The sequence below is a fragment of the Hippoglossus hippoglossus genome, chromosome 1 (assembly GCF_009819705.1).
Source record: "Hippoglossus hippoglossus isolate fHipHip1 chromosome 1, fHipHip1.pri, whole genome shotgun sequence".
Taxonomy (NCBI): domain Eukaryota; kingdom Metazoa; phylum Chordata; class Actinopteri; order Pleuronectiformes; family Pleuronectidae; genus Hippoglossus; species Hippoglossus hippoglossus.
The window spans coordinates 21,171,062-21,181,438 of record NC_047151.1 but is presented as its reverse complement, the minus strand read 5'-3'; the positions used below and the strand labels follow the sequence as shown (position 1 = coordinate 21,181,438).

Sequence of the window (10,377 nt, the reverse complement as noted above, 5' to 3'; positions counted from 1 at the left end):
TGGCGAGCTGACATGCCATGGATCTTTATATAAAGCCTGTTTATCATAACTTTAAAAAGGTGGCAAGAATTACCGTTTCAAAGTGTAAAGAAAAATGCAAACATCTGCGATTCAAATGACAACTGGACAAACCGATGAAGATCATGTGATGTGACTGAAAGCTCTTGCACAGCTACTAAAGGACCTTGTGGTGACAATGCTTTGTTAACTTCTCTAATTTCCAAGATGTAACAGCAGGTTATTAAATAGCAAACATAATGGGAATACACTAATTGTTAAATTAACTTAGCCTTTTGGACTGCGGGTGAACTGAACATCCACAATGTAAAATCTGTCCTAGAACTTTTTATAATCTTATTTTAAGTCTGCAACAATAAATCAACATAAAGTTAAATATTTAATTGGGTGGGAAGCTTGTTCCTGGAAATTGCTAGAAAAATAAAACTATGAATATAAACAAGCAACACTGTTAAAGCCAAAACAAAAGAGACAAATGTTTTTCAGACATGCTATAAATTTTAATAGACATATTGATATTTCTGAAGAGAAACAAAGTTATCCCTAGTTTTATTTACAATACAGGAATAAAAAAATTGTCACATACAGTACAATGTAAAAACAACAGAGAACTTAAATAATTATTTTATTTGTGTAACTACTTAAATAATGAAAATGGTTATTCTATTCACACCACGCCGTCTCAGCAGCTACAATGCAACTTTCACATTAAGTGCTAAAAAAAAAATGATAATTTTCCATTTTACAGCATGAATTCCATTTTGACTCATTTCGACCAGGTAGAGTTTTATTTCAGCAAACAAAAGTGAGGCGGGAGATGAACAACAGATACATCTTTTATGAACAATGAGCGTCAATTAATCATCATACTTGGAAACTGTTTTTCAAATAAAAGTCGGGGAGGAAGCAGAGTCAAAGGTATTTGCCTTCAAACCAATAAATACAATAACTGATGGTTCTGTGAAGTATATTTTTTAAAGGAATTTGAAATGGCAAAGGATCAAATGTAAAGTTGGTAATAAGATCTGTTATTAGTCTCCAGGTGAAAATGGGCATGCATGCGTTTGTGCTGCATGTGAATGGCTCTGAATGAATTTAATTAACACATTGATGTGGGTCCAGACAATCCCAGCCTGTGTTTAACTCTTTTCTAAGGGAAACGTTCAATCTTGCCATTTTTTTTGTCAGGCTTATCTCCATTAGACAGACCCTCAGGTAAATTTGAAATCTGCTCTGCACAGATAAGATCTGACTCCGACTCCGAGCTGCTTCCACAATGACATGGTGGCCCGACAGCATCTTTGAACATCTCACAACAAAGACACGTTTCTGACAGTCGTAATAAAATCATGTGTCAGGGGGAAAGAATTAGATGGACTCAGCCAACTGCTGTGAAGTACTCTAGGCAGGCACAGACATGCATTACTTTCCTATTGGAATAAAACAAATGTAGAAAGAATTGTATCCTCACGTGTCTTTCTTATTGAAAAGCTGCATATGTATAAGTACAACATGAAATGACATGAACTGACAAGCTTAGTGTAAAACTGCTTTCTATAAACACCATTCTCTCCCATATATTATTACGCTTAAAAAAATAAACCCTCCTCTATGATAACAATAGTAATGCTATAGTTTTTTTTTGCAATGCTAAGTAGTACTTAGGTAAGCTCTATTGGAAATATACATCACTGCGCTATCTCTTCCCTTTGTAGTTTTGAGTCCGGGTTCAGTTTCAGTGTGTGACACCATGGAAGGAGTTTGTTGAACCATACCTGTTCTAGTGTGTGTGTGTGTGTGTGTGTGTGTGTGTGTGTGTGTGTGTGTGTGTGTGTGTGTGTGTGTGTGTGTGTGTGTGTGTGTGTGTGTGTGTGTAACTACTCTCATTGCTCGTTTAATAAATGTTTAAATTCATTTTGAATAATAAAGTTAATAAAAACAAAAATGAATACAGTGCATGGGAGCTAATAACTCCATTCAGATTGTATGAAACTGGCGTTGACAAAGTACAATGTTCTCACTCAGTCGTTCCTATTCCTGCATTAGGTAACAGTCCTCTGTTGTAGATCTATTCTGTACATTGATAGCAAAAGAGTGTTGCAAAACAAAGTATACACACAGTATACTGTTATAGCTTTTTATGACAATGTGCCCGCAAACTAAATACAACATCAAAAGTGAGACAACATGGTTTATCCCTCTTGTGTTAGTGCCTTTAGAATAGTGGAGCACGGTGGGCTCTGACCCATGATTCTCAGAGACTTCTCAGCTTTTTACAGCTGAAGCTGAGGTTCCTTAAAAGTCTGTGTTTTGTGTGTACACATCTATTTTGCAGGCTTTTGAAGGGACCAAGAACACAAATTGGATCTTGAGCCACACCACTCCTCCTGAACAATCAACTGTCTCCACTGAAATGCCTCAAACTCCATTTTTGGGGGGGCTCTTGAGTAAGGCAACAGACAGCCCCTGAAAAGATCCAAAGTCTTGGGTTAAAATGGTCTTATTCCCATGTAGGTTCTGTTCCTGTGGAGTCGGCCGTGTGCGGACGTTTGCTGAACGAGAGAGGAAATATATTAGTGGAACTTCCGTAACTTGGCCATGCTTGTCAATCATCTCGCTGCTGTCTGCAGGTCTGTCTAAAATGTGAACACGGCTTGGATGCCAGGCCTGGTGCTCAAGAGCAAGTAGCTTATAGGCGAAAAGAGGAAGAGTTTGGTTTGGTGATGTGGATGAAAAGAAGTCTGACGGGGATCCTGTGTGTATTTGTATGTTATGTATACATGCCTGTGTGGGTGTGAGGGAGGTTAAGAGGCCATATTAATGACACCTCCTTAGAGTCTGCTGGTGGTGGTAGGTAGATTTGTGTCAACTTGAGGATGACGGCAGGGAGCAGCCCCCCCCTGCGCACCCCTATACGATATAGCTGGTCAGATCTAGGAGGTACGAGGTCATGTCAATGATGTGGTCCAGTATACCGTCTTTCTCTTGGTCGTTGGGCATACCCCGCTCACTCTTCTCACACTGGGCGCCGGAGTAGCCGCTCTTACACAGGCACTTGTTGGGCTCCATACACACTCCTCCATTACGGCAGGCTGGTTCACATTTGGCTACATCACATGGAGGGAAAAGAGGAAAACAGAGGTGATTAAAAGGCAAATAGGAAAAGTTGAGAAGAGACACCCAAAAGGTCAAGTTTCTGATGATTTAGAGGAAATACTGTGGCAGACCTTCTGTGAATGTTGTATATTACTAAACCTCATAAACACATTTGGAAAATAACTCGTGGATTTGTCCAGAAAATACACTTCAAGGTACTCACCAACTCGGCAGAATGGTCCCTCCCAGCCTGGGCTGCAGCAGCACTTGCCAGTCGGAGTGCAGTGTCCGTTCTTACAGTGTCTGGAACAAGCTGTCATCAGCAGCTCTGGAGGCTCCACCTGACGCTGGCACTCCTTTGGGGCATGAGGCCTGCAACAGTGGTTAAAAAGAAGGAGGGAAAGTCAGCGGCCTGGTAACAAACTACACATGCTGGGTCAGGGCTTAATTTCATATTACTCCTGAACAACATTGTTCAGAAGATCCCAACTCCAGTAGCTGGTTCCCCAAACGCTGTTGTGGATCATCCTAGTTGTCTCATATGTGCAGGGATAGCAATGTCAGGCAACAAGCTTAAGCCCGTAAGACTGAGACCTAGTTGACGTGTTCTTAGATGAGTTCTGCTGGGACATTGAGGTCATCAGGCGGTAATAACAGATATAACTGGGTGTCATCTGCATAGTAGTGATATGAGAAGCCATGTGAGCGGTGACTTAGACCTAAGGAAGTGTTGTACATTGGAAAGAGAAGGGGCCCTCGCATCCAGCCTTGGGGTACCCCTCTAGAGGAAGGGATGGAATAAGGACATTTGTACTTGTCAAAAAACATTGCACTTTGCTCAAGATGCCCATACTGGAGAATACAGACACCAGGATGCTGAACGGTATCAAAAGCTGCTGATAGGTCCAGCAAGATAAGAACTGAGGAGTGAGCTGCCACAGTAGCTGCCCTTAGGACTTCTGACACAGATAACCGCTGTTTCAGTGGAGTGGGTGCTCTAAAAGAAAGAACATTTCCTGAGACCTGTCTGACAACTGCCCTTGATACCCTTAGATAAGAAGTAACGAGACCAGTCGATCGTTCTCAACTTGAGCAGTGTCGAGTGAAGGCCGAGTGTTTCAGAGACCTGGCAACTGATGTGCCACCGTTTCAGTCAAGAAGGAGGCAAAGATACTAGTTGAGATGTTCTTGTCTGAAGTAGGATTCAGTAACATTTTAAAGGTGTAAAATAAAGGAGCAATTTTAAATGACAAATAATACTAAGACATATGTTTTTAAATCGTTGCAGCAAGTTAAGATGTGTTTATATCTTTATAATGTGTAGATTTTCTTCCTAGATGTGGTAAACTCATAACATGTCAATTGTGAATTTACTGTTGAAGATGAATCAAAACTCTGCAGCTGGGATAATACCCGTATTTTTATTTCACTCACGTTCTCCTAATTTCACCCTACTTGAAGAACAAAACACAGCATAAGGTTAACACAGGGCTCCCACAGATATAAACATGATTTGGAAAATGCAGACTCACACACACATCTCCATGCCATGTGCGTGGAGATGTGTGTGTGAGTCTGAACACCACAGAGACATATTGTGATCGTTCCGTATTAAGACAAACATGCAGACACGCACTGCAGCAAATGGGCTGAAACAGAATCATTTCATATCACGCTCTACAAATCTGGAAATAATACCGCGGCTGCGTAATCAAGTTCAAATTTGAAGCGTGTGTTACCGCCTGTTGCCCATCGGCCACACACACATTTGTCTGTGTGTGTGTGTGTTTTTGCGGACGAGAGAGAAGAGGAAATATAGATTTGTTTAGCGAAAGATTCTGTTGGACTGACATAAACAGCCAAAGAGGCACTATTTGCTTAACACAAAATCTTTCACACAGGCACGATATGGGGAGTCCTGTAGACTGATACTGGTATGATGACTGAGAGGCACTGGGCAGTGAGGTTAATTACTGTATGTACGTAATCCCAGTCCATGGGAGAACGGGCCTCAATGCTCCCCTATGCAGGACAAATGGTCAATCAGCAGTAGAAACCAAAACCAGGTGGAGGTTACATTCTCCAACCAGGGCTGAAATCAGCACTGTCTTTCATTAACTGCATTACGTGTGTGTGAAATCACTCTTAGATGCTCTCGCTCTCACCTGGTCTGACCTTTAATAGTACAGTAAATATATATGTGTTCTACCTAATGTACAGATTTGACTTTGTGGAAAGATACAGATTCCAGCATTCAGTTAAGAATCTGTCAATGAGTGTAACTACAACGTTGTGTAATGACGACTGCATTAATTTAACTGAGTGAGTGTTCACTTCCCAGTTTGATAAATGTGTTGCGAGGGCTCCGACAGACACACTGACTGATGGCGGTGACAATACTGTGACTGTGTGCGTTAAAGTTGCTTTAATTTTGGAGGATGGCGGGTGGGTGGTGTGGGGGGTGTCGATTCCCATGCTCCCATCAGCACCCAACTCCAGACTCCATCCACACTGGCTTTTGTTGTTGCAGGCTGCATGTAGTTAAAAAAGAGCGAAGGAGGGAAGCAAACAGAAAGAGAGGGAGAGAGAGAAAGAGTAAGAGTCCCTGGAGGATTGGGGGGGTCTGTAGCTAACACTGTTAATAGTAGGCAGGGGTCAGCAGCGCTACTAAACAGTTTGTACGACTGCCAGGGTGGCTGTGAAAACAGCACCTGCTGGTAGCGCCACTTGACAAAGGCAGCTGGGTCAACAGCCACTGTGGGAATTCATCAACTTTGGGAGGGGTGGTGTATGTGGGAGAGCGAGGGAGTGGGAGAAGGGCGACGGTGCTCACACACGAGGTGGTTACACTGACAGAGGGCGAGATGACGAGGAGAAAAAAAAAAATCGGATAAATACATTGCAAATCCAGACTTAATTAAAATGAAAATAGAGTGCAAAAGCAAGTAAAGCGTGTGAGTTCAGGAATGGCTGCAAAGCTGAGACAGAGAAATAGAGAAACTGTGGGTAAAGAACTGAAATCTGTCCTGATATCAGCTAAACATTAACAGATCTTAACACATCCATTCAGGTCTGTGCCGTCGGAGCAGTGTGGCTGCTCCACCTCAAATTTGTTCCTGATATGTTTGATTATTATGTGTGTGTGTGTGCGCGCGTGTGTTTAGCTTGTTGGCTCGCAGGGGCTATTTGATTGACACGAGGTATATGTGAGAAAAGGGCTGTGGAGTGGTGTACATTGTGCACACCAACAATGGCTTAATCAAACGGCCCAGTGTGGTCTCTTTTGCTGTTTTGTCATCTGACTCCATTGTTTGGGGGCTTCTTTTGTAGCTTCATTCCCTGTTTTAATTGTGCAAGAAATTTACTGTGTATTGTAGGAGCCAGGGCTATTCAGTGGGACTGGCAAGCAGCTTTGTCAAGGGGAGGACCACAGCAGAGATGTAGGAAGATTTAGGAGGGATAGGAAAATAAAGAAAAGGCTTCTTTTTTCTTTCTGCGGCGTGCTGGGAGCTAGCATACCACACGTTCACAGATGTGCATGTTCGCGTGTACCCACCACCCACACAGTAAGATACAGAGAGGCACACATACAGATAAATATATCCACAAACGAGCACCCGCAGTCTCCTTCTCCTGCAGATCCAATGACTTGTGACTTCCATGCCTAATGCAGTTCATAACATTTAAAAAAAAAAAAAATCCCTGGAACTTATATGAAGTTCAGAGTCTTCTTAAGGTCTCTGCTCGATGTAATTGAATAGGTCCAGCCAGCAGCTGACAAAACCTGGACGTGTGAAAACTCCGTCATGATAAAGCTTCTTCTCTCTTGAGAGGGGCTTTAACAAACAGAAAAGCAAATTGCATTTCACACCAGAAATCAGCAGGAGGTTTGGGCTTTATACATATTAACATTAAGCTACTGCCAAGGACCAACAGTCAGAGCAAGGCAGATTGTGTCCATGCATGGATGGAGGGCAACATGTGCCTTTAGAGTTATATTATAAACATGTAACTTTATTACGTGGCTCCCATGGTGTATTATTTATCCACAGAGGGACTGAAACTAATCCCCGTCTTGTGCTGCATCATCATGTCATTGTTTGTTAGTATGTTTCTTCTCTGAAAAAGAGAAGAATCTTTCTTGTATTATTTGTTCCTGGCATAAATATAATGCTCTCAATGTATAAATAATTATGTTATTAAATGCAGACTCAGTGGGAATGAATAGTGGCCAAACTTGCCAATGAATACCTGCCTGCAATATTTGGGCAATCAAGCTGGATTTTTACTCAGTTTGAGGGCTACTGCTTCGTTCAATTACTGTTGCCGGCTCATGGACGAAGAAGGGGAAAAAAAACAAGCGAAATTTATATATTCACATATTTTACCATTAATATTAAGATTATTTTTGATTGTTTTTAAGCCTTTTTATGTTTGAACAAATGTCTTTTGCATTAAATAAAACAAAGGCTACTCATTCTTCACATTTTAATCGATAATTGAGAATCTAAAGTTTTAAACCTTATTCTGAACCCTTAAATACATCTTCAGGTCATCACATAGAGATAATATGAGTTGAGATATTTCTATCCCACTGCTGTACCACACACAGGATCTGTCTCGCTTTCCCTTCTTGCGCCTACACCCTCACACCACACACATTCAACATGTTTCAAAATGCATGGTGGCCTATTTATTATTGGAGGGGTACTCCAACTGACAAACAAATACCTAGAAATGAAGTCATCTGGTCAGGACATGTTTACACAAACACTGCTGAGGGATTTTATGGCTGATGTTTCCCTGTTCGCCTCTACCGCTCTCCCCCACAGTTCCCCTTTCTCCCCCCTCGTCTATGTTCCCAAACACAGTTGATCAAAACACGGCGCTCGATGCTATACTTGACCACAAAAACCACCATACTCTAAAACAAACCTCTTTCTGAGAAAGCTGTAGGGTCCAGATGTCCCGGCAGTATGGAAGAGAAAGAAGGGGAGGACCACCAGACTTGATAACGCGCTGAGGTCAGACACGTTAGCTACCCCATTTACTCTCCCCTGTCACCCCCTCTCCGTCCTCCCTGTAACAAGATCCTAATAACGAAGCCTGAATGTATTAGGAGTCAAGAATCCAACACCACAGGGTCCACACAGACTAAACAAGTCCAGCTGATGGTGGAAAGAATTGTTCTTCGGGAGAAATGCATCCAACGGCCATGCCAGAAAACATAAATTTGGAGGGAGCCACCAGGGCCCCTTTGAAACATCTGTGGTGTAATTAATTGTGTTAATGCCTGGGTGGCACTGTCGTCACCCAGGAATAATCAGTTGTGGATTTGTTTCTATTATTATTCGGAGGTATGCAAATTCGCTCTCTCCGAGTCTGTTTCTCTTTCATTATCTGCCTCTCTTAATCAAATCTGATCCGGCCTGAAGAAATATTATTCATTTGGGACTTTTCCTGCGCATCTAGTGAGTTCAGAGTTGGGCATGACCCACACAACGACCTGAGCAGATGGTCCTAACCCTGCGGGATCTCACTCTGTCAACTTCCTACCATAGTTCTGATAAGAAGATATGAATATGGGGGGGGGGGGGGGGGGGGGGGGGGCAGCGTTAAATCTAAGAAGCGATTGGTTTCAATTACAAAGTCTGCTTATGTTTGCAGTGATTTCTTTATTGCCAGTCATATATCAGACAGAAAAGCTTATACATCCCTCCTGTGTCATGTGGGATGAATTCATGCCCCGTCTGCATATTTCAGGTCTTGAGTGACAAATGTTTTCTGCATGTACTTGGTTTTGCACAGTTTATAGATCCATCATTATGGGAATAATTTCTAATACTGTGATGCATATGGTATGTATTATGACACACACACATTTGAATTATGAAGTTGCACTCCTGCACACATTCCAGTTGTTTAACATCAACTGATTAAGCATAAGACTGCACGGAGATGGTCTGGATCACTGCACCACTCAGAGACTAACACCATTCCCACTATGACGAATAAAATGTGCACTGCGTTATAAGTATGAACATGTGCGTATGTTTTCGACATTTGCTTAAAGTGGAGGTCTCTTTGCTTGACAACAGGTGCCTTTGCATTTCCCTTACTCTCAGCAGAATAAAACCTGCTGTCGAATGCTCTGAAAATAACCAGCAGCCAATAGTAACCAAAATGAACATTGGCAGCATTTGTTTTGGCCAAAGCATGTGGTGATGTGATGACTTGTTAAAGGGCAAAGAGTTTCTGGTCACAGTCATACGTGTGTGGAGGGGGCATGTGTGAGAAGTGAAGACTTCAAGAAAATATGTTACTGTTCTGAAAAGTTATTAATGATAGATCCATGGCTCCTTGTCAGATCTCCATATACTGTATAGCTGCTTTCAGACCCGCACTGAACTCTGGATAGTCTCCTGAAATTATCCAGAGGGGGCTTCTCCAGCCAGTCCCCAGTCAAAACTCTGGATAATTATCCAGAGGATTCACTGTGATCGAGTGGGGCCATGGTTAACACTAAGCAAAACAAGCAAAAACTAAAAGCAATACAAATATTTACATGTAAGGATGAAAAAGAGGTGTCATACACATAGAAGACACCGACGAAGATGTTAACTTGGAAAGACAAAGAGATTTGAGAAATTTTACAAACATACGGAAAAAAACTAAATTAGTATTTATTTGACTGTACCTTTTGGGATCCACCAACTTGAAGAGTTTCCCACTATGCGACTGTGCCATGTTTTTACTGCTTGCCAGGATGTAGACTTCGCCTAAAAAAAAGAAGAACAGACGAGTCACAAAATCCATCTGCATGATTTGCATAGCATTCTTTATAACGTGCCGAATAATTCCTGGTGATTAACCTCAAGCTTAAGGTCACAAATAAGTGCAATAACACTTCAACATCAATTTAGTTAATGTGCAAGAATGAGAAAAAAAAGGGCTCAGGATACAAAGATGTGAGGAGAACCGTAAGAAGCAAGTGAAGCTCAAGCTTCTGCAAGGCCGCACTTGCCAAAGGACTTGAAGAAATAGTTTAATGGGACAATTGGATACTCATGACTGGGAACCAGGCAGATAATTTAATGAGGAACAAGCCTGCGAGAAAATTCCATAAGAGGACAAATTGTAAACATGTGTCTGTGGGGCCCATACTTTGAGACACACTCCTTCTCATCCCCTCCACGATTCTTCCACCAGTCGCAAATCATGATCAATTGCAGAAATAATAATAAAAAATAATAACTCCAAGAC

At 41.8% G+C, this 10,377-nt stretch overlaps 1 protein-coding gene across 3 annotated transcripts in view; it reads right to left on the bottom strand.

The window, feature by feature from the left end:
- Nucleotides 1-496: 496 nt before the first annotated feature.
- Nucleotides 497-10,377, bottom strand: part of hhip (hedgehog interacting protein) — a 31,470-nt gene continuing 21,589 nt past the window's right edge. For 2 of the 3 annotated variants that reach the window (XM_034588069.1, XM_034588085.1), the window contains exons 11-14: nucleotides 9,812-9,893; nucleotides 3,338-3,486; nucleotides 2,994-3,125; nucleotides 497-2,570 (exon numbers count right to left, since the gene is read on the bottom strand). In XM_034588069.1, the coding sequence (XP_034443960.1) occupies nucleotides 2,437-2,570; nucleotides 2,994-3,125; nucleotides 3,338-3,486; nucleotides 9,812-9,893 (497 nt within the window). In that variant the 3' untranslated portion in view covers nucleotides 497-2,436. Of the gene's footprint in view, nucleotides 3,126-3,337; nucleotides 3,487-9,811; nucleotides 9,894-10,377 lie in introns of all 3 variants that reach the window. The other variant, XM_034588077.1, reaches the window with a different exon arrangement.